The sequence below is a fragment of the Salmo trutta genome, unplaced genomic scaffold (genome assembly GCF_901001165.1).
Source record: "Salmo trutta unplaced genomic scaffold, fSalTru1.1, whole genome shotgun sequence".
Classification (NCBI taxonomy): domain Eukaryota; kingdom Metazoa; phylum Chordata; class Actinopteri; order Salmoniformes; family Salmonidae; genus Salmo; species Salmo trutta.
Window position 1 is genome coordinate 5,571 of NW_021823034.1, and position 24,430 is coordinate 30,000.

General features: G+C 39.1%; 1 protein-coding gene across 1 annotated transcript in view; it reads right to left on the reverse strand.

Moving 5' to 3' along the window:
* Positions 1-17,598: 17,598 nt before the first annotated feature.
* Positions 17,599-24,430, reverse strand: part of LOC115188318 (caspase recruitment domain-containing protein 11-like) — an 11,468-nt gene continuing 4,636 nt past the window's right edge. The window contains exons 2-4 of the mRNA XM_029747114.1: positions 19,910-20,058; positions 18,268-18,446; positions 17,599-17,996 (exon numbers count right to left, since the gene is read on the reverse strand). Of these exons, the coding sequence (XP_029602974.1) occupies positions 18,303-18,446; positions 19,910-20,058 (293 nt within the window). The 3' untranslated portion in view covers positions 17,599-17,996; positions 18,268-18,302. The remainder of the gene's footprint in view (positions 17,997-18,267; positions 18,447-19,909; positions 20,059-24,430) is intronic.

Sequence of the window (24,430 nt, forward strand, 5' to 3'; positions counted from 1 at the left end):
TCTAGTTGGCTCAACACTAGATTCTAGTTGGCTCAACAATATATTCTATTTGGCTCAACACTAGATTCTAATTCGCTCAGCTCTAGATTATAATTTCCTCAGCTCTAGATTATAATTCGCTCAACACTAGATTCTAGTTGGCTCAACACTAGATTATAATTCGCTCAACACTAGATTCTAGTTGGCTCAACACTAGTTTCTAGTTGGCTTAACACTAGATTCTAGTTGGCTCAACACTAGATTCTAGTTTGCTCAACCCTGGATTCTAATTCGCTCAGCACTAGATTCTAGTTGGCTCAACACTAGATTCTATTTCGCTCAACACTAGATTCTAGTTGGCTCAACACTAGATTCTAATTCGCTCAGCACTAGATTCTAGTTGACTCAACACTAGATTCTAGATGGCTCAACACTAGATTCTAATTGGCTCAACACTAGATTCTAATTGGCTCAACACTAGATTCTAGTTGGCTCAACACTAGATTCTAATTGGCTCAAAACTAGATTCTAATTGGCTCAACACTAGATTCTAATTGGCTCAACACCAGATTCTAATTCGCTCAGCACTAGATTCTATTTGGCTCAACACTAGATTCTAATTCGCTCAACACTAGATTCTAATTGGCTCAACACTGGATTCTAATTCGCTCAGCACTAGATTCTAATTGACTCAACACTAGATTCTAATTGGCTCAACACTAGATTCTACATGGCTCAACACTAGATTCTATTTGGCTCAACACTAGATTCTAATTCGCTCAACACTAGATTCTAATTGGCTCAACACTGGATTCTAATTCGCTCAGCACTAGATTCTAGTTGGCTCAACACTAGATTCTAGTTGGCTCAACACTATATTCTATTTGGCTCAACACGAGATTCTAATTCGCTCAGCTCTAGATTATAATTTGCTCAGCTCTAGATTATAATTCGCTCAACACTAGATTCTAGTTGCTCAACACTAGATTATAATTCGCTCAACACTAGATTCTATTTGGCTCAACACTAGTTTCTAGTTGGCTTAACACTAGATTCTAGTTGGCTCAACACTAGATTCTAGTTTGCTCAACCCTGGATTCTAATTCGCTCAGCACTAGATTCTAGTTGGCTCAACACTAGATTCTAGTTGGCTCAACACTAGATTCTAGTTGGCTCAGCACTAGATTCTAGTTGGCTCAAAACTAGATTCTAGTTGGCTCAACACTATATTCTACTTGGCTCAACACTAGATTCTAATTCGCTCAGCTCTAGATTCTAATTCGCTCAACACTAGATTCTAGTTGGCTCAACACTAGATTCTAATTCGCTCAACACTAGATTCTAGTTGGCTCAACACTAGATACTAGATGGCTCAACACTAGATTCTAGTTGGCTCAACATTAGATTCTAATTGGCTCAACACTAGATTCTAGTTGGCTCAACACTAGATTCTAGTTGACTCAACACTAGATTCTAGTTCGCTCAACACTAGATTCTAATTCGCTCAGCACTAGATTCTAGTTGGCTCAACACTAGATTCTAATTCGCTCAACACTAGATTCTAGTTGGCTCAACACTAGATTCTAATTGGCTCAACACTAGATTCTAGTTGGCTCAACACTAGATTCTAGATGGCTCAACACTAGATTCTAGTTGGCTCAACACTAGATTCTAGTTGGCTCAACACTAGATTCTAATTGGCTCAACAATAGATTCTAGTTGGCTCAACACTAGATTCTATTTCGCTCAGCACTAGATTCTAGTTGGCTCAACACTAGATTCTAATTCGCTCAACACTAGATTCTAATTGGCTCAACACTGGATTCTAATTCGCTCAGCACTAGATTCTAATTGACTCAACACTAGATTCTAATTGGCTCAACACTAGATTCTACATGGCTCAACACTAGATTCTATTTGGCTCAACACTAGATTCTAATTCGCTCAACACTAGATTCTAATTGGCTCAACACTGGATTCTAATTCGCTCAGCACTAGATTCTAGTTGGCTCAACACTATATTCTATTTGGCTCAACACTATATTCTATTTGGCTCAACACTAGATTCTAATTCGCTCAGCTCTAGATTATAATTTGCTCAGCTCTAGATTATAATTCGCTCAACACTAGATTCTAGTTGGCTAAACACTAGATTATAATTCGCTCAACACTAGATTCTAGTTGGCTCAACACTAGTTTCTAGTTGGCTTAACACTAGATTCTAGTTGGCTCAACACTAGATTCTAGTTTGCTCAACCCTGGATTCTAATTCGCTCAGCACTAGATTCTAGTTGGCTCAACACTAGATTCTAGTTGGCTCAACACTAGATTCTAGTTGGCTCAGCACTAGATTCTAGTTGGCTCAACACTAGATTCTAGTTGGCTCAACACTATATTCTACTTGGCTCAACACTAGATTCTAATTCGCTCAGCTCTAGATTCTAATTCGCTCAACACTAGATTCTAGTTGGCTCAACACTAGATTCTAATTCGCTCAACACTAGATTCTAGTTGGCTCAACACTAGATACTAGATGGCTCAACACTAGATTCTAGTTGGCTCAACATTAGATTCTAATTGCTCAACACTAGATTCTAGTTGGCTCAACACTAGATTCTAGTTGACTCAACACTAGATTCTAGTTGGCTCAACACTAGATTCTAATTCGCTCAGCACTAGATTCTAGTTGGCTCAACACTAGATTCTAATTCGCTCAACACTAGATTCTAGTTGGCTCAACACTAGATTCTAATTGGCTCAACACTAGATTCTAGTTGGCTCAACACTAGATTCTAGTTGGCTCAACACTAGATTCTAGTTGGCTCAACACTAGATTCTAGTTGGCTCAACACTAGATTCTAGTTGGCTCAACACTAGATTCTAATTGGCTCAACACTAGATTCTAATTCGCTCAGCACTAGATTCTAGTTGACTCAACACTAGATTCTAGATGGCTCAACACTAGATTCTAATTGGCTCAACACTAGATTCTAATTGGCTCAACACTAGATTCTAGTTGGCTCAACACTAGATTCTAATTGGCTCAACACTAGATTCTACATGGCTCAACACTAGATTCTATTTGGCTCAACACTAGATTCTAATTCGCTCAACACTAGATTCTAATTGGCTCAACACTGGATTCTAATTCGCTCAACACTAGATTCTAGTTGGCTCAACACTATATTCTATTTGGCTCAACACTAGATTCTAATTCGCTCAGCTCTAGATCATAATTTGCTCAGCTCTAGATTATAATTCGCTCAACACTAGATTCTAGTTGGCTCAACACTAGATTATAATTCGCTCAACACTAGATTCTAGTTGGCTCAACACTAGTTTCTAGTTGGCTTAACACTAGATTCTAGTTGGCTCAACACTAGATTCTAATTGACTCAACACTAGATTCTAGTTGGCTCAACACTAGATTCTAATTGACTCAGCTCTAGATTCTAGTTGACTCAACACTAGATTCTATTTGGCTCAACACTAGATTCTAATTCGCTCAGTTCTAGATTCTAATTCGCTCAACACTAGATTCTATTTGGCTCAACACTAGATTCTAATTGGCTCAACACTAGATTCTAGTTGGCTCAACACTAGATTCTAATTGGCTCAAAACTAGATTCTAAAATGCTCAACACTAGATTCTAGTTGGCTCAACACTAGATTCTAGATGGCTCAACACTAGATTCTAGTTGGCTCAACACTAGATTCTAGTTGGCTCAACACTAGATTCTAATTGGCTCAACACTAGATTCTAGTTGGCTCAACACTAGATTCTATTTCGCTCAACACTAGATTCTAGTTGGCTCAACACTAGATTCTAATTCGCTCAGCACTAGATTCTAGTTGACTCAACACTAGATTCTAGATGGCTCAACACTAGATTCTAATTGGCTCAACACTAGATTCTAATTGGCTCAACACTAGATTCTAGTTGGCTCAACACTAGATTCTAATTGGCTCAACACTAGATTCTACATGGCTCAACACTAGATTCTATTTGGCTCAACACTAGATTCTAATTCGCTCAACACTAGATTCTAATTGGCTCAACACTGGATTCTAATTCGCTCAACACTAGATTCTAGTTGGCTCAACACTAGATTCTAGTTGGCTCAACACTATATTCTATTTGGCTCAACACTAGATTCTAATTCGCTCAGCTCTAGATTATAATTTGCTCAGCTCTAGATTATAATTCGCTCAACACTAGATTCTAGTTGGCTCAACACTAGATTATAATTCGCTCAACACTAGATTCTAGTTGGCTCAACACTAGTTTCTAGTTGGCTTAACACTAGATTCTAGTTGGCTCAACACTAGATTCTAATTGACTCAACACTAGATTCTAGTTGGCTCAACACTAGATTCTAATTGACTCAGCTCTAGATTCTAGTTGACTCAACACTAGATTCTATTTGGCTCAACACTAGATTCTAATTCGCTCAGTTCTAGATTCTAATTCGCTCAACACTAGATTCTATTTGGCTCAACACTAGATTCTAATTGGCTCAACACTAGATTCTAGTTGGCTCAACACTAGATTCTAATTGGCTCAAAACTAGATTCTAAAATGCTCAACACTAGATTCTAATTGGCTCAACACTAGATTCTAATTCGCTCAACACTAGATTCTAGTTGGCTCAACACTAGATTCTAATTCGCTCAACACTAGATTCTAATTGGCTAAACACTGGATTCTAATTCGCTCAGCACTAGATTCTAATTGACTCAACACTATATTCTAATTGGCTCAACACTAGATTCTACATGGCTCAACACTAGATTCTATTTGGCTCAGCACTAGATTCTAATTCGCTCAACACTAGATTCTAATTGGCTCAACACTGGATTCTAATCCGCTCAGCTCTAGATTCTAATTCGCTCAACACTAGATTCTAGTTGGCTGAACACTAGATTCTAATTGGCTCAACACTATATTCTAGTTTGCTCAACACTAGATTTTAGATGGCTCAACACTAGATTCTAGTTGGCTCAAAACTAGATTCTAATTGGCTCAACACTAGATTCTAGTTGGCTCAACACTAGATTCTAGTTGACTCAACACTAGATTCTAGTTGGCTCAACACTGGATTCTAATTCGCTCAGCACTAGATTCTAGTTGGCTCAACACTAGATTCTAGTTGTCTCAACACTATATTCTACTTGGCTCAACACTCGATTCTAATTCGCTCAGCTCTAGATTCTAATTCGCTCAACACTAGATTCTAGTTGGCTCAACGCTAGATTCTAATTCGCTCAACACTAGATTCTAGTTGGCTCAACACTAGATACTAGATGGCTCAACACTAGATTCTAGTTGGCTCAACATTAGATTCTAATTGGCTCAACACTAGATTCTAGTTGGCTCAACACTAGATTCTAGTTGACTCAACACTAGATTCTAGTTGGTTCAACACAAGATTCTAATTCGCTCAGCACTAGATTCTAGTTGACTCAACACTAGTTTCTAGTTGGCTTAACACTAGATTCTAGTTGGCTCAACACTAGTTTCTAGTTGGCTTAACACTAGATTCTAGTTGGCTCAACACTAGATTCTAGTTTGCTCAACCCTGGATTCTAATTCGCTCAGCACTAGATTCTAGTTGGCTCAACAATAGATTCTAGTTGGCTCAACACTAGATTCTAGTTGGCTCAGCACTAGATTCTAGTTGGCTCAACACTAGATTCTAGTTGGCTCAACACTATATTCTACTTGGCTCAACACTAGATTCTAATTCGCTCAGCTCTAGATTCTAATTCGCTCAACACTAGATTCTAGTTGGCTCAACACTAGATTCTAATTCGCTCAACACTAGATTCTAGTTGGCTCAACACTAGATACTAGATGGCTCAACACTAGATTCTAGTTGGCTCAACATTAGATTCTAATTGGCTCAACACTAGATTCTAGTTGGCTCAACACTAGATTCTAGTTGACTCAACACTAGATTCTAGTTGGCTCAACACTAGATTCTAATTCGCTCAGCACTAGATTCTAGTTGGCTCAACACTAGATTCTAATTCGCTCAACACTAGATTCTAGTTGGCTCAACACTAGATTCTAATTGGCTCAACACTAGATTCTAGTTGGCTCAACACTAGATTCTAGATGGCTCAACACTAGATTCTAGTTGGCTCAACACTAGATTCTAGTTGGCTCAACACTAGATTCTAATTGGCTCAACACTAGATTCTAGTTGGCTCAACACTAGATTCTATTTCGCTCAACACTAGATTCTAGTTGGCTCAACACTAGATTCTAATTCGCTCAACACTGGATTCTAATCCGCTCAGCTCTAGATTCTAATTCGCTCAACACTAGATTCTAGTTGGCTGAACACTATATTCTAATTGGCTCAACACTATATTCTAGTTTGCTCAACACTAGATTTTAGATGGCTCAACACTAGATTCTAGTTGGCTCAAAACTAGATTCTAATTGGCTCAACACTAGATTCTAGTTGGCTCAACACTAGATTCTAGTTGACTCAACACTAGATTCTAGTTGGCTCAACACTGGATTCTAATTCGCTCAGCACTAGATTCTAGTTGGCTCAACACTATATTCTAGTTGGCTCAACACTATATTCTACTTGGCTCAACACTAGATTCTAATTCGCTCAGCTCTAGATTCTAATTCGCTCAACACTAGATTCTAGTTGGCTCAACGCTAGATTCTAATTCGCTCAACACTAGATTCTAGTTGGCTCAACACTAGATACTAGATGGCTCAACACTAGATTCTAGTTGGCTCAACATTAGATTCTAATTGGCTCAACACTAGATTCTAGTTGGCTCAACACTAGATTCTAGTTGACTCAACACTAGATTCTAGTTGGTTCAACACAAGATTCTAATTCGCTCAGCACTAGATTCTAGTTGACTCAACACTAGTTTCTAGTTGGCTTAACACTAGATTCTAGTTGGCTCAACACTAGTTTCTAGTTGGCTTAACACTAGATTCTAGTTGGCTCAACACTAGATTCTAGTTTGCTCAACCCTGGATTCTAATTCGCTCAGCACTAGATTCTAGTTGGCTCAACACTAGATTCTAGTTGGCTCAACACTAGATTCTAGTTGGCTCAGCACTAGATTCTAGTTGGCTCAACACTAGATTCTAGTTGGCTCAACACTATATTCTAGTTGGCTCAACACTAGATTCTAATTCGCTCAGCTCTAGATTCTAATTCGCTCAACACTAGATTCTAGTTGGCTCAACACTAGATTCTAATTCGCTCAACACTAGATTCTAGTTGGCTCAACACTAGATACTAGATGGCTCAACACTAGATTCTAGTTGGCTCAACATTAGATTCTAATTGGCTCAACACTAGATTCTAGTTGGCTCAACACTAGATTCTAGTTGACTCAACACTAGATTCTAGTTGGCTCAACACTAGATTCTAATTCGCTCAGCACTAGATTCTAGTTGGCTCAACACTAGATTCTAATTCGCTCAACACTAGATTCTAGTTGGCTCAACACTAGATTCTAATTGGCTCAACACTAGATTCTAGTTGGCTCAACACTAGATTCTAGATGGCTCAACACTAGATTCTAGTTGGCTCAACACTAGATTCTAGTTGGCTCAACACTAGATTCTAATTGGCTCAACACTAGATTCTAGTTGGCTCAACACTAGATTCTATTTCGCTCAACACTAGATTCTAGTTGGCTCAACACTAGATTCTAATTCGCTCAGCACTAGATTCTAGTTGACTCAACACTAGATTCTAGATGGCTCAACACTAGATTCTAATTGGCTCAACACTAGATTCTAATTGGCTCAACACTAGATTCTAGTTGGCTCAACACTAGATTCTAATTGGCTCAACACTAGATTCTACATGGCTCAACACTAGATTCTATTTGGCTCAACACTAGATTCTAATTCGCTCAACACTAGATTCTAATTGGCTCAACACTGGATTCTAATTCGCTCAGCACTAGATTCTAGTTGGCTCAACACTAGATTCTAGTTGGCTCAACACTATATTCTATTTGGCTCAACACTAGATTCTAATTCGCTCAGCTCTAGATTATAATTTGCTCAGCTCTAGATTATAATTCGCTCAACACTAGATTCTAGTTGGCTCAACACTAGATTATAATTCGCTCAACACTAGATTCTAGTTGGCTCAACACTAGTTTCTAGTTGGCTTAACACTAGATTCTAGTTGGCTCAACACTAGATTCTAATTGACTCAACACTAGATTCTAGTTGGCTCAACACTAGATTCTAATTGACTCAGCTCTAGATTCTAGTTGACTCAACACTAGATTCTATTTGGCTCAACACTAGATTCTAATTCGCTCAGTTCTAGATTCTAATTCGCTCAACACTAGATTCTATTTGGCTCAACACTAGATTCTAATTGGCTCAAAACTAGATTCTAAAATGCTCAACACTAGATTCTAATTGGCTCAACACCAGATTCTAATTCGCTCAGCATTAGATTCTAGTTGGCTCAACACTAGATTCTAATTCGCTCAACACTAGATTCTAATTGGCTAAACACTGGATTCTAATTCGCTCAGCACTAGATTCTAATTGACTCAACACTATATTCTAATTGGCTCAACACTAGATTCTACATGGCTCAACACTAGATTCTATTTGGCTCAGCACTAGATTCTAATTCGCTCAACACTAGATTCTAATTGGCTCAACACTGGATTCTAATCCGCTCAGCTCTAGATTCTAATTCGCTCAACACTAGATTCTAGTTGGCTGAACACTAGATTCTAATTGGCTCAACACTATATTCTAGTTTGCTCAACACTAGATTTTAGATGGCTCAACACTAGATTCTAGTTGGCTCAAAACTAGATTCTAATTGGCTCAACACTAGATTCTAGTTGGCTCAACACTAGATTCTAGTTGACTCAACACTAGATTCTAGTTGGCTCAACACTGGATTCTAATTCGCTCAGCACTAGATTCTAGTTGGCTCAACACTAGATTCTAGTTGGCTCAACACTATATTCTACTTGGCTCAACACTAGATTCTAATTCGCTCAGCTCTAGATTCTAATTCGCTCAACACTAGATTCTAGTTGGCTCAACGCTAGATTCTAATTCGCTCAACACTAGATTCTAGTTGGCTCAACACTAGATACTAGATGGCTCAACACTAGATTCTAGTTGGCTCAACATTAGATTCTAATTGGCTCAACACTAGATTCTAGTTGGCTCAACACTAGATTCTAGTTGACTCAACACTAGATTCTAGTTGGCTCAACACTAGATACTAGATGGCTCAACACTAGATTCTAGTTGATTCAACACTAGATTCTAGATGGCTCAACACTAGATTCTAATTGGCTCAACACTAGATTCTAATTGGCTCAACACTAGATTCTAGTTGGCTCAACACTAGATTCTAATTGGCTCAAAACTAGATTCTAATTGGCTCAACAATAGATTCTAATTGGCTCAACACCAGATTCTAATTCGCTCAGAACTAGATTCTAGTTGGCTCAACACTAGATTCTAATTCGCTCAACACAAGATTCTAATTGGCTCAACACTGGATTCTAATTCGCTCAGCACTAGATTCTAATTGACTCAACACTAGATTCTAATTGGCTCAACACTAGATTCTAATTGGCTCAACACTAGATTCTATTTGGCTCAGCACTAGATTCTAATTCGCTCAACACTAGATTCTAATTGGCTCAACACTGGATTCTAATTCGCTCAGCACTAGATTCTAGTTGGCTCAACACTAGATTCTAGTTGGCTCAACACTATATTCTATTTGGCTCAACACTAGATTCTAATTCGCTCAGCTCTAGATTATAATTTGCTCATCTCTCGATTATAATTCGCTCAACACTAGATTCTAGTTGGCTCAACACTAGATTATAATTCGCTCAACACTAGATTCTAGTTGGCTCAACACTAGTTTCTAGTTGGCTCAACACTAGATTCTAATTGGCTCAACACTAGATTCTAATTGACTCAACACTAGATTCTAATTGGCTCAACACTAGTTTCTAATTGGCTCAACACCAGATTCTAATTCGCTCAGCACTAGATTCTAGTTGGCTCAACACTAGATTCTAATTCGCTCAACACTAGATTCTAATTGGCTCAACACTGGATTCTAATTCGCTCAGCACTAGATTCTAATTGACTCAACACTATATTCTAATTGGCTCAACACTAGATTCTACATGGCTCAACACTAGATTCTATTTGGCTCAGCACTAGATTCTAATTCGCTCAACACTAGATTCTAATTGGCTCAACACTGGATTCTAATTTGCTCAGCTCTAGATTCTAATTCGCTCAACACTAGATTCTAGTTGGCTCAACACTAGATTCTAATTGGCTCAACACTAGATTCTAGTTGGCTCAACACTAGATTCTAGATGGCTCAACACTAGATTCTAGTTGGCTCAACACTGGATTCTAATTCGCTCAGCACTAGATTCTAGTTGGCTCAACACTAGATTCTAATTGGCTCAACACTGGATTCTAATTTGCTCAGCTCTAGATTCTAATTCGCTCAACACTAGATTCTAGTTGGCTCAACACTAGATTCTAATTGGCTCAACACTAGATTCTAGTTGGCTCAACACTAGATTCTAGATGGCTCAACACTAGATTCTAGTTGGCTCAACAATGGATTCTAATTCGCTCAGCACTAGATTCTAGTTGGCTCAACACTAGATTCTAGTTGGCTCAACACTATATTCTACTTGGCTCAACACTAGATTCTAATTCGCTCAGCTCTAGATTCTAATTCGCTCAACACTAGATTCTAATTGGCTCAACACTAGATTCTAGTTGGCTCAACACTAGATTCTAGATGGCTCAACACTAGATTCTAGTTTGCTCAACCCTGGATTCTAATTCGCTCAGCACTAGATTCTAGTTGGCTCAACACTAGATTCTAGTTGGCTCAACACTATATTCTACTTGGCTCAACACTAGATTCTAATTCGCTCAGCTCTAGATTCTAATTCGCTCAACACTGGATTCTAGTTGGCTCAACACTAGATACTAGATGGCTCAACACTAGATTCTAGTTGGCTCAACATTAGATTCTAATTCGCTCAACACTAGATTCTAGTTGGCTCAACACTAGATTCTAGTTGACTCAACACTAGATTCTAGTTGGCTCACCACTAGATTCTAATTCGCTCAGCACTAGATTCTAGTTGGCTCAACACTAGATTCTAATTCGCTCAACACTAGATTCTAGTTGGCTCAACACTAGATTCTAATTGGCTCAACACTAGATTCTAGTTGGCTCAACACTAGATTCTAGATGGCTCAACACTAGATTCTAGTTGGCTCAACACTAGATTCTAATTGGCTCAAAACTAGATTCTAATTGGCTCAACACTAGATTCTAATTGGCTCAACACCAGATTCTAATTCGCTCAGCACTAGATTCTAGTTGGCTCAACACTAGATTCTAATTCGCTCAACACTAGATTCTAATTGGCTCAACACTGGATTCTAATTCGCTCAACACTAGATTCTAATTGGCTCAACACTGGATTCTAATTCGCTCAGCACTAGATTCTAGTTGGCTCAACACTAGATTCTAGTTGGCTCAACACTAGATTCTACTTGGCTCAACACTAGATTCTATTTGGCTCAACACTAGATTCTAATTCGCTCAACACTAGATTCTAATTGGCTCAACACTGGATTCTAATTCGCTCAGCACTAGATTCTAGTTGGCTCAACACTAGATTCTAGTTGGCTCAACACTATATTCTATTTGGCTCAACACTAGATTCTAATTCGCTCAGCTCTAGATTATAATTTGCTCAGCTCTAGATTATAATTCGCTCAACACTAGATTCTAGTTGGCTCAACACTAGATTATAATTCGCTCAACACTAGATTCTAGTTGGCTCAACACTAGATTCTAATTCGCTCAACACTAGATTCTAGTTGGCTCAACACTAGATTCTAGTTGACTCAACACTAGATTCTAGTTGGCTCAACACTAGATTCTAATTCGCTCAGCACTAGATTCTAGTTTGCTCAACACTAGATTCTAATTCGCTCAACACTAGATTCTAGTTGGCTCAACACTAGATTCTAATTGGCTCAACACTAGATTCTAGTTGGCTCAACACTAGATTCTAGATGGCTCAACACTAGATTCTAGTTGGCTCAACACTAGATTCTAGTTGGCTCAACACTAGATTCTAATTGGCTCAACACTAGATTCTAGTTGGCTCAACACTAGATTCTATTTCGCTCAACACTAGATTGTAGTTGGCTCAACACTAGATTCTAATTCGCTCAGCACTAGATTCTAGTTGACTCAACACTAGATTCTAGATGACTCAACACTAGATTCTAATTGGCTCAACACTAGATTCTAATTGGCTCAACACTAGATTCTAGTTGGCTCAACACTAGATTCTAATTGGCTCAAAACTAGATTCTAATTGGCTCAACACTAGATTCTAATTGGCTCAACACCAGATTCTAATTCGCTCAGCACTAGATTCTAGTTGGCTCAGCTCTAGATTATAATTCGCTCAACACTAGATTCTAGTTGGCTCAACACTAGATTATAATTCGCTCAACACTAGATTCTAGTTGGCTCAAAACTAGTTTCTAGTTGGCTTAACACTAGATTCTAGTTGGCTCAACACTAGATTCTAATTGACTCAACACTAGATTCTAGTTGGCTCAACACTAGATTATAATTGACTCAGCTCTAGATTCTAGTTGACTCAACACTAGATTCTATTTGGCTCAACACTAGATTCTAATTCGCTCAGTTCTAGATTCTAATTCGCTCAACACTAGATTCTATTTGGCTCAACACTAGATTCTAATTGGCTCAACACTAGATTCTAGTTGGCTCAACACTAGATTCTAATTGGCTCAAAACTAGATTCTAATTGGCTCAACACTAGATTCTAATTGGCTCAACACCAGATTCTAATTCGCTCAGCACTAGATTCTAGTTGGCTCAACACTAGATTCTAATTCGCTCAACACTGGATTCTAATTGGCTAAACACTGGATTCTAATTCGCTCAGCACTAGATTCTAATTGACTCAACACTATATTCTAATTGGCTCAACACTAGATTCTACATGGCTCAACACTAGATTCTAGTTGGCTCAACACTAGATTCTAGTTGGCTCAACACTATATTCTATTTGGCTCAACACTAGATTCTAATTCGCTCAGCACTAGATTATAATTTGCTCAGCTCTAGATTATAATTCGCTCAACACTAGATTCTAGTTGGCTCAACACTAGATTATAATTCGCTCAACACTAGATTCTAGTTGGCTCAACACTAGATTCTAATTGGCTCAACACTAGATTCTAGTTGGCTCAACACTAGATTCTAGTTGACTCAACACTAGATTCTAGTTGGCTCAACACTATATTCTAATTCGCTCAGCACTAGATTCTAGTTGGCTCAACACTAGATTCTAATTCGCTCAACACTAGATTCTAGTTGGCTCAACACTAGATTCTAATTGGCTCAACACTAGATTCTAGTTGGCTCAACACTAGATTCTAGATGGCTCAACACTAGATTCTAGTTGGCTCAACACTAGATTCTAGTTGGCTCAACACTAGATTCTAATTGGCTCAACACTAGATTCTAGTTGGCTCAACACTAGATTCTATTTCGCTCAACACTAGATTGTAGTTGGCTCAACACTAGATTCTAATTCGCTCAGCACTAGATTCTAGTTGACTCAACACTAGATTCTAGATGACTCAACACTAGATTCTAATTGGCTCAACACTAGATTCTAATTCGCTCAGCACTAGATTCTAGTTGGCTCAGCTCTAGATTATAATTCGCTCAACACTAGATTCTAGTTGGCTCAACACTAGATTATAATTCGCTCAACACTAGATTCTAGTTGGCTCAAAACTAGTTTCTAGTTGGCTTAACACTAGATTCTAGTTGGCTCAACACTAGATTCTAATTGACTCAACACTAGATTCTAGTTGGCTCAACACTAGATTCTAATTGACTCAGCTCTAGATTCTAGTTGACTCAACACTAGATTCTATTTGGCTCAACACTAGATTCTAATTCGCTCAGTTCTAGATTCTAATTCGCTCAACACTAGATTCTATTTGGCTCAACACTAGATTCTAATTGGCTCAACACTAGATTCTAGTTGGCTCAACACTAGATTCTAATTGGCTCAAAACTAGATTCTAATTGGCTCAACACTAGATTCTAATTGGCTCAACACCAGATTCTAATTCGCTCAGCACTAGATTCTAGTTGGCTCAACACTAGATTCTAATTCGCTCAACACTGGATTCTAATTGGCTAAACACTGGATTCTAATTCGCTCAGCACTAGATTCTAATTGACTCAACACTATATTCTAATTGGCTCAACACTAGATTCTACATGGCTCAACACTAGATTCTATTTGGCTCAGCACTAGATTCTAATTCGCTCAACACTAGATTCTAATTGGCTCAACACTGGATTCTAATTCGCTCAGCTCTAGATTCTAATTCGCTCAACACTAGATTCTAGTTGGCTCAACACTAGATTCTAATTGGCTCAACACTATATTCTAGTTTGCTCAACACTAGATTTTAGATGGCTCAACACTAGATTCTAGTTGGCTCAAAACTAGATTCTAATTGGCTCAACACTAGATTCTAGTTGGCTCAACACTAGATTCTAGTTGACTCAACACTAGATTCTAGTTGGCTCAACACTGGATTCTAATTTGCTCAGCACTAGATTCTAGTTGGCTCAACACTAGATTCTAGTTGGCTCAACACTATATTCTACTTGGCTCAACACTAGATTCTAATTCGCTCAGCTCTAGATTCTAATTCGCTCAACACTAGATTCTAGTTGGCTCAACACTAGATTCTAATTCGCTCAACACTAGATTCTAGTTGGCTCAACACTAGATACTAGATGGCTCAACACTAGGTTCTAGTTGGCTCAACATTAGATTCTAATTGGCTCAACACTAGATTCTAGTTGGCTCAACACTAGATTCTAGCTGACTCAACACTAGATTCTAGTTGGCGCAACACTAGATTCTAATTCGCTCAGCACTAGATTCTAGTTGGCTCAACACTAGATTCTAGTTGGCTCAACACTATATTCTAATTGGCTCAACACTGGATTCTAATTCGCTCAGCTCTAGATTCTAATTCGCTCAGCTCTAGATTCTAGTTAGGTCAACACTAGATTCTAGTTGGCTCAACACTAGATTCTAATTCGCTCAACATTAGATTCTAGTTGGCTCAACACTAGATTCTAGATGGCTCAACACTAGATTCTAGTTGGCTCAACACTAGATTCTAATTGGCTCAACACTAGATTCTAGTTGGCTCAACACTAGATTGTATTTCGCTCAACACTAGATTCTAGTTGGCTCAAAACTAGATTCTAATTCGCTCAGCACTAGATTCTAGTTGACTCAACACTAGATTCTAGATGGCTCAACACTAGATTCTAATTGGCTCAACACTAGATTCTAGTTGGCTCAACACTAGATTCTAATTGGCTCAAAACTAGATTCTAATTGGCTCAACACTAGATTCTAATTGGCTCAACACCAGATTCTAATTCGCTCAGCACTAGATTCTAGTTGGCTCAACACTAGATTCTAATTCGCTCAACACTAGATTCTAATTGGCTCAACACTGGATTCTAATTCGCTCAGCACTAGATTCTAATTGACTCAACACTAGATTCTAATTGGCTCAACACTAGATTCTACATGGCTCAACACTAGATTCTATTTGGCTCAGCACTAGATTCTAATTCGCTCAACACTAGATTCTAGTTGGCTCAACACTAGATTCCAGTTGGCTCAACACTATATTCTATTTGGCTCACACTAGATTCTAATTCGCTCAGCTCTAGATTATAATTTGCTCATCTCTAGATTATAATTCGCTCAACACTAGATTCTAGTTGGCTCAACACTAGATTCTAGTTGACTCAACACTAGATTCTAGTTGGCTCAACACTAGATTCTAATTCGCTCAGCACTAGATTCTAGTTGGCTCAACACTAGATTCTAGTTGGCTCAACTCTATATTCTAATTGGCTCAACACTGGATTCTAATTCGCTCAGCTCTAGATTCTAATTCGCTCAGCTCTAGATTCTAGTTGGGTCAACACTAGATTCTAGTTGGCTCAACACTAGATTCTAATTGGCTCAACACTAGATTCTAGTTGGCTCAACACTAGATTCTAGATGGCTCAACACTAGATTCTAGTTGGCTCAACACTAGATTCTAATTGGCTCAACACTAGATTCTAGTTGGCTCAACACTAGATTCTATTTCGCTCAACATTAGATTCTAGTTGGCTCAACACTAGATTCTCATTCGCTCAGCACTAGATTCTAGTTGACTCAACACTAGATTCTAGATGGCTCAACACTAGATTCTAATTGGCTCAACACTAGATTCTAATTGGCTCAACACTAGATTCTAGTTGGCTCAACACTAGATTCTAATTGGCTCAAAACTAGATTCTAATTGGCTCAACACTAGATTCTAATTGGCTCAACACCAGATTCTAATTCGCTCAGCACTAGATTCTAGTTGGCTCAACACTAGATTCTAATTCGCTCAACACTAGATTCTAATTGGCTCAACACTGGATTCTAATTCGCTCAGCACTAGATTCTAATTGACTCAACACTAGATTCTAATTGGCTCAACACTAGATTCTACATGGCTCAACACTAGATTCTATTTGGCTCAGCACTAGATTCTAATTCGCTCAACACTAGATTCTAGTTGGCTCAACACTAGATTCTAGTTGGCTCAACACTAGATTCTAGTTGGCTCAACACTAGATTCTAATTCGCTCAGCTCTAGATTATAATTTGCTCAGCTCTAGATTATAATTCGCTCAACACTAGATTCTAGTTGGCTCAACACTAGATTATAATTCGCTCAACACTAGATTCTAGTTGGCTCAACACTAGTTTCTAGTTGGCTCAACACTAGATTCTAATTGACTCAACACTAGATTCTAGTTGGCTCAACACTAGATTCTAATTGACTCAGCTCTAGATTCTAGTTGACTCAACACTAGATTCTATTTGGCTCAACACTAGATTCTAATTCGCTCAGCTCTAGATTCTAGTTCGCTCAACACTAGATTCTAATTCGCTCAGCACTAGATGCTAGATAGCTCAACACTAGATTCTAATTGCTACGAGCAAATAAATTCTCAAGTTGAATTTTACGTCCACTCCACCTAAACTTCTAAATTAAATTAATTCATCTTGAGAATGTTTATTTTATTTAACCTTTATTTAACTAGGCAAGTCAGTGAAGAACAAATTCTTATTTTCAACGACGGCCTACCGGGGAACAGTGGGTTAACTGCCTTGTTCAGGGGCAGAACGACAGATTTGTACCTTGGTCAGCTCGGGAATTCGAACTTGCAACCTTTGTTGGTTGAGAAAATATTCCCAAATATAGACAAAAAATTCTCCTGCAGCTGGTTACCTTGATAACTTAAGTTTGCTCAACATCTTTTTCCCTGTGTGTGTATAACCTAATACTACTATAGTACTACTATAGTACTGCTATAATACTACTATAATAGTACTATAATAACCTTGTCTCGTAGCTCCTCAGCCTGCCGTATCTCTTCATGCAGGTTGTACAGTAATACTACTATAGTACTACTATAATACTACTATAATAACCTTGTCTCGTAGCTCTTCAGCCTGCCGTATCTCTTCATGCAGGTTGTACAGTAATACTACTATAGTACTACTATAATACTACTATAATAACCTTGTCTCGTAGCTCCTCAGCCTGCCGTATCTCTTCATGCAGGTTGTACAGTAATACTACTATAGTACTACTATAATACTACTATAATAACCTTGTCTCGTAGCTCCTCAGCCTGCCTTATCTCTTCATGCAGGTTGTACAGTCTGTTGACCAGGTCTTGTCTGTCTTCTAACGCCTCCTGGCGGTCGTGTTCCAGAATGTCCAAGATCGCCTTGTCAGACGCAGGCAGAGGCCCTGGCTACACACACACACACACACACCGTATACACACACACTCACAGGGTTAAGGGTAGAGGTTAGGGGTTAGGGGTTAAGGGTTGGGGTTAGGGGTTAAGGGTTATTAAGGGTTAGGGTTAGGGTTAGGGGTTAAGGGTTAGGGTTAGGGTTAAGGGTTAGGGTTAAGGGTTTGGGTTAGGGTTAGGGTTAAGGGTTAGGTTTGGGGTTAGGGGTTAAGGTTAAGAGTTAAGGGTTAGGGTTAAGGTTTAGGGTTAAGGGTTATGGTTGGGTACCTGTATGAGAGATTGCAGCTCCTGCAGTTTGATCTTCAGAACCTCGTTCTCTCTCTCCAGTTCGAAGATCTGTTCTTTCTGGGTCGGTTCTCGATGTCGTTCTTCAGTTTCAGACTCTGTCTTCTCTCCATCTTACACTCCTCCTCTAGCTTGTTTAGTCTGTGTTTCAGCTGGTCAATCTAATATATAATAATATAATAATGAACCAGTAATAACTATAATAATATAATATAATAAATAAACCAGTAATAACTATAATAATATAATATAAAATAATATAATAATAATATAATGATATAATAATATAATATATAATGATATATAATGATAATATATATAATATATAATAATATAATAATAATAATATAATAATAATATAATAATATAATAAATGATAATATAATAATATAATATAATATAATTAATATAATATATATGATAATATATAATATATAATATAATAATTAATAAATATAATAATAATAATATATAATATATAATATATAATATATAATATAAAATAATATAATATAAAATAATATAATATATAATAATAATAATATATAATAATATAATATAATATAATAATAATAATAAAATAATATATAATATAAAATATAATAATATAATATAATAATAATAATAATAATAATAATATAATAAAATATAATATAATAATAATAATAGAATAAAATATAATAATAATAATAATAAATATAATATAATAATAATAATATATAATAATACTATAAGATAATAAATATAATAATAATGATAATATAATATATATAAAGAATAATATATAATAATAATAATATAATAATAATAATATAATATAATATTATATATATAATAATATAATAATAATATAATATGTAATAAGAATAATAAGAATAATATAATAATAAGAATAATATATAATAATATATATTAATAATAATATAATAATATAATATAATAGAATAATATATAATAATAATAATAATAATAATATGATTAATATAATAATATAATAGTAATAATAATAAGGATAATAATAATATAATAATAATATAATGATAATAATAATATAATAATAATAATAATATAATAATAATAATAATAATAATATAATAATATAATATAATAATAATATAATAATATAATATAATAATAATATAATAATATAATAATATATAATAATATTAATATAATATAATGTATAATAATAATAATAATATATAATAATAATAATATATAATAATATATAATAATAATAATATATAATAATAATATAATATAATAATAATAATATATAATAATAATATAATGTATTAATAATAATAATAATTACACTCCTCCTCTAGCTTGTTTTAGTCTGTGTTCAGCTGGTCAATCTAATATAATAATAATAATAATAATATACAGAGGGACTGAAGCTGCTGTGTGTGTGTGTGTGTGTGGAGTGTGTGTGTGTGTGTGGTGCGGTGTACTGTGTACTGTGTGTGTGTGTGTGTGTGTGTGTGTGTTGTGTGCGTGCGTGGCGTGTGTGCGTACTGTGTGTGTGTGTGTGTGTGTGTTGTGTGTGGTGTGTGTGTGTGTGTGTGTGTGGTGTGTGTGTGTTGTGTGTGTGTGCGTGGCGTGCGTGTGTGTGTGTGTGTACCTCCAGCTGCAGGTCCCTGCTCCTCATCACAGCCATGTTCTTCTCCTCGCTGAGCGTTGCGTACCGCATGGCCAGTTTATAGTTCTCATCCTTCACCCTCAGCAGCTCGTCGTTATAGTTGTTCCTCTCTTCCTTCATCTTGTTGTATCCTGGAATATACAGGACCAGTCAAAAGGTTGGAAACATCTACTCATTCAAGTTGTTTTACTATTTTACTATTTAGAATATTAGCGAAGACATTAAAACTATGAAATAACACATATGGAATCATGCTGTAACCACAAGTGTATTAACCAAACAAATATTTTATATCTAAGATTCTTCAAAGTAGCCCCCCTCTTCGCATTCTCTCAACCAGCTTCACCTGGAATGCTTTTCAAACAGCCTTGAAGGAGTTCCCACATATTTTGAGCACTTGTTGGCTGCTTTTCCTTCACTCTGTGGTCCAACTCATCCCAAAATATCATTAGTTCAGTTATCTTTTCCTTCTTGGGTACAGGAACAATGGTGGCCATCTTGAAGCATGTGGGGACAGCAGACTGGGATGGGGAGCGATTAAATATGTCCGTAAACACACCAGCCAGCTGGTCTGTGCATGCTCTGAGGACGCGGCTAGGGATGCCTTCTGGGCCAGCAGCCTTGCGAGGGTTAACATGTTTAAATGTTTTACTCACGTCAGCCACAAAGAAGGAGGGGGGGGGCAGTCCTTGTTAGCAGGCCGTGACGGTGGCACTGTATTTTCCTCAAAGCAGGCAAAGGTGTTTAGTTTGTCTGGAAGCAAGACGTCGGTGTCCGTGACGTGGCTGGATTTCTTTTTGTAGTCTGTGATTTTCTGTTGACCCTGCCACAACGTCTCATGTCTGAGCCGTTGAATTGAGACTCCCCTTTGTCCCTGTAACAGCATTTCGCTTGTTTGATTGCCTTGCGGAGGGAATAGCTACACTGTTTATATACAGCCGTGGTGGATCATGCTTTCAGTATTGTGCGAATGCCGCCATCCATCCATGGTTTCTGGTTAGGGTAGGTTTTAATAATCACAGTGGGTACAACATCTCCAATGCACTTACTTATAAACTGACTCACCAAGTCAGCGAATAGATTGTTGTTGTTCTCTGAGGCTGACTGGAACATATCCTAGTCCATGAGATCAAAGCAATCTTGAAGCATATATTCCGATTGGTCAGACCAGCGTTGAATGGTTCTAGTCACTGGTACATCCTGTTTGAGTTTCTGCCTATAAGACAGAAGGAGCAAAGGGAGGGCAGGGGAGGGCTTTGTATGCATCACGGAAGTTAGAGTAGCAGTGATCGAGTGTATACCCCTGTGAGTACTGCAATCAATATGCTGATAGAATTTAGGTAGCCTTGTTCTCAAATTTGCTTTGTTAAAATCCCCAGCTACAATAAATACAGCCTCAGGATATACGGTTTCCAGTATACATTGAGTCCAGTGAAGTTCCTTGAGGGTCGTCTTGCTGTCTGCTTGAGGGGGAATGTACACAGCTGTGACAATAACTGACAAGAATTCTCTTGGGAGGTAATATGGACGGCATTTGATTGTAAGGTTGGGTGGTTGGGTGAGCAGAAGAACTTGAGTTCCTGTATGTTGTTATGATTACACCATGAGTCGTTAATCATGAAGCATACTTCCCCGTCCTTCTTCTTCCCAGAGAGGTGTTTATCTCTGTTGGCCGCGATTCATGGAGAAGCCCGGTGGCTGAACCGATTCCGACAACTTATCCCGAGAGAAGATGTTACAATCTCTGATGTCTTTCTGGAAGGCCACCCTTGCTCGAATTTTGTCTACCTTGTTGTCAAGAGACTGGACATTGGCGAGTAGTATACTCGGGAGCGGTGGGCGATTTCCACGTCTACGCAGCCTGACCAAGAGGCCGCTCCGTCTGCCCCTCCTGCGGCGCCGTTGTTTTGGGTCGCCGGCTGGGATCCGATCCATTGTCCTGGGTGGTGGTCCAAACAGAGGATCCGCTTCGGGAAAGCCGTATTCCTGGTCGTAATGTTGGTAAGTTGACATCGCTCTTATATCCAATTAATTCTTCCCGCCTGTATGTAATAAGACTTAAGATTTCCTGGGGTAACAATGTAAGAAATGATACAAAAACCTAAAAACTGCATAGTTTCCTAAGGACTCGAAGCAAGGCTAACATCTCTGTTGGCGCTATCTTCCAACAAACTGTAAAAACGGTTAAAGACCTGGAGAATAAATCCTCCTCCTCACAGCTGACAATGACCCTTAATGTTGATGATGTGGTTGTTACTGACAAGAAGCACATGGCTGAGCTCTTTAATCACCACTTCATTAAGTCAGGGTTCCTATTTGACTCTGCCATGCCTCCTTGCCCATCCAACATTTCCTCAACTCTCACCCCTTCTAATGTGACTATCCCTGATGCTCCTTCCTCTTTTTCCCCTGCCCTGCTACAAAGTTTCTCCCTGCAGGCGGTCACTGAGCCCGAGGTGCTAAAGGAGCTCCTTAAATTTGATCCCAAAAAAACATCTGGGTCAGATGGTTTAGACCCTTTCTTCTTTAAGGTTGCTGCCCCTAACATCGCCAAACCTATCTCTGTCCTTTTTAACCTGTCTCTCCTCTCTGGGGAGGTTCCCATTGCTTGGAAGGCAGCCACGGTTCATCCTTTATTTAAAGGGGGAGATCAAGCTGATCCTAACTGTTATAGACCAATTTCTATTTTGCCCTGTTTATCAAAAGTGTTGGAAAAACTTGTCAATAATTGCTCAGCGAAATAGATTTTGAATAACAGGTCATTTAAAAAACGTCTCCCATGTTTGCAGTAGTCCAGCTCTCTCCCCAGCCGAGGATAACACGAGAGGATTTTCTACAGTGCTTTATGATCCTTTATGTTCTTCATCTGCTCTGATGGACTGCCTTCTTAAATTCAAACCACACGTTTTCAATGGCAAAGGCAAAATGTAGATATTGTGGTCAATTAATCATTACTTTGTGTATTTTCATGTGTGCTTGGGGTTAATGCCTTGCTGGAAGAAGCCTCCTGGCAGAAGGAACCAGGTTCAGGGCTAAACTGTCCCGGTGCTGGGTAAAGGACCAGGTTCAGGGCTAAACTGTCCCGGTGCTGGGTAAAGGACCAGGTTCAGGGCTAAACTGTCCCGGTGCTGGGTAAAGGACCAGGTTCAGGGCTAAACTGTCCCGGTGCTGGGTAAAGGACCAGCGTTGCTGGAAGAAGCCTCCTGGCAGAAGGAACCAGGTTCAGGGCTAAACTGTCCCGGTGCTGGGTAAAGGACCAGGTTCAGGGCTAAACTGTCCCGGTGCTGGGTAAAGGACCAGGTTCAGGGCTAAACTGTCCTGGTGCTGGGTAAAGGACCAGGTTCAGGGCTAAACTGTCCCGGTGCTGGGTAAAGGACCAGGTTCAGGGCTAAACTGTCCCGGTGCTGGGTAAAGGACCAGGTTCAGGGCTAAACTGTCCCGGTGCTGGGTAAAGGACCAGGTTCAGGGCTAAACTGTCCCGGTGCTGGGTAAAGGACCAGCGTTGCTGGAAGAAGCCTCCTGGCAGAAGGAACCAGGTTCAGGGCTAAAATGTCCCGGTGCTGGGTAAAGGACCAGCGTTGCTGGAAGAAGCCTCCTGGCAGAAGGAACCAGGTTCAGGGCTAAACTGTCCCGGGGCTGGGTAAAGGACCAGGTTCAGGGCTAAACTGTCCCGGTGCTGGGTAAAGGACCAGGTTCAGGGCTAAACTGTCCCGGTGCTGGGTAAGGACCAGGTTCAGGGCTAAACTGTCCCGGTGCTGGTAAAGGACCAGCGTTGCTGGAAGAAGCCTCCTGGCAGAAGGAACCAGGTTCAGGGCTAAACTGTCCCGGTGCTGGGTAAAGGACCAGGTTCAGGGCTAAACTGTCCCGTGCTGGGTAAAGGACCAGGTTCAGGGCTAAACTGTCCCGGTGCTGGGTTAGGGCCAAGTTCAGGGCTAATCTGTCCCGGTGCTGGGTAAAGGACCAGCGTTGCTGGAAGAAGCCTCCTGACAGAAGGAACAGGTTTCAGGGCTAAACTGTCCCGTTGCTGGTAGGTAAAGGACCAGGTTCAGGGCTAAACTGTCCCGGTGCTGGGTAAAGGACCAGGTTCAGGGCTAAACTGTCCCGGTGCTGGGTAAAGGACCAGGTTCAGGGCTAAACTGTCCCGGTGCTGGGTAAAGGACCAGGTTCAGGGCTAAACTGTCCCGGTGCTGGGTAAAGGACCAGGTTTAGGGCTAAACTGTCCCGGTGCTGGGTAAAGGACCAGCGTTGCTGGAAGACCTCCTGGCAGAGGGAACCAGGTTCAGGGCTAAACTGTCCCGGTGCTGGGTAAAGGACCAGGTTCAGGGCTAAACTGTCCCGGTGCTGGGTAAAGGACCAGGTTCAGGGCTAAACTTTCCCGGTGCTGGGTAAAGGACCAGCGTTGCTGGAAGAAGCCTCCTGGCAGAGGGAACCAGGTTCAGGGGTGCTGGGTAAAGGACCAGGTTCAGGGTGCTCTGTAAAGGACCAGGTTCAGGGGTGCTGGGT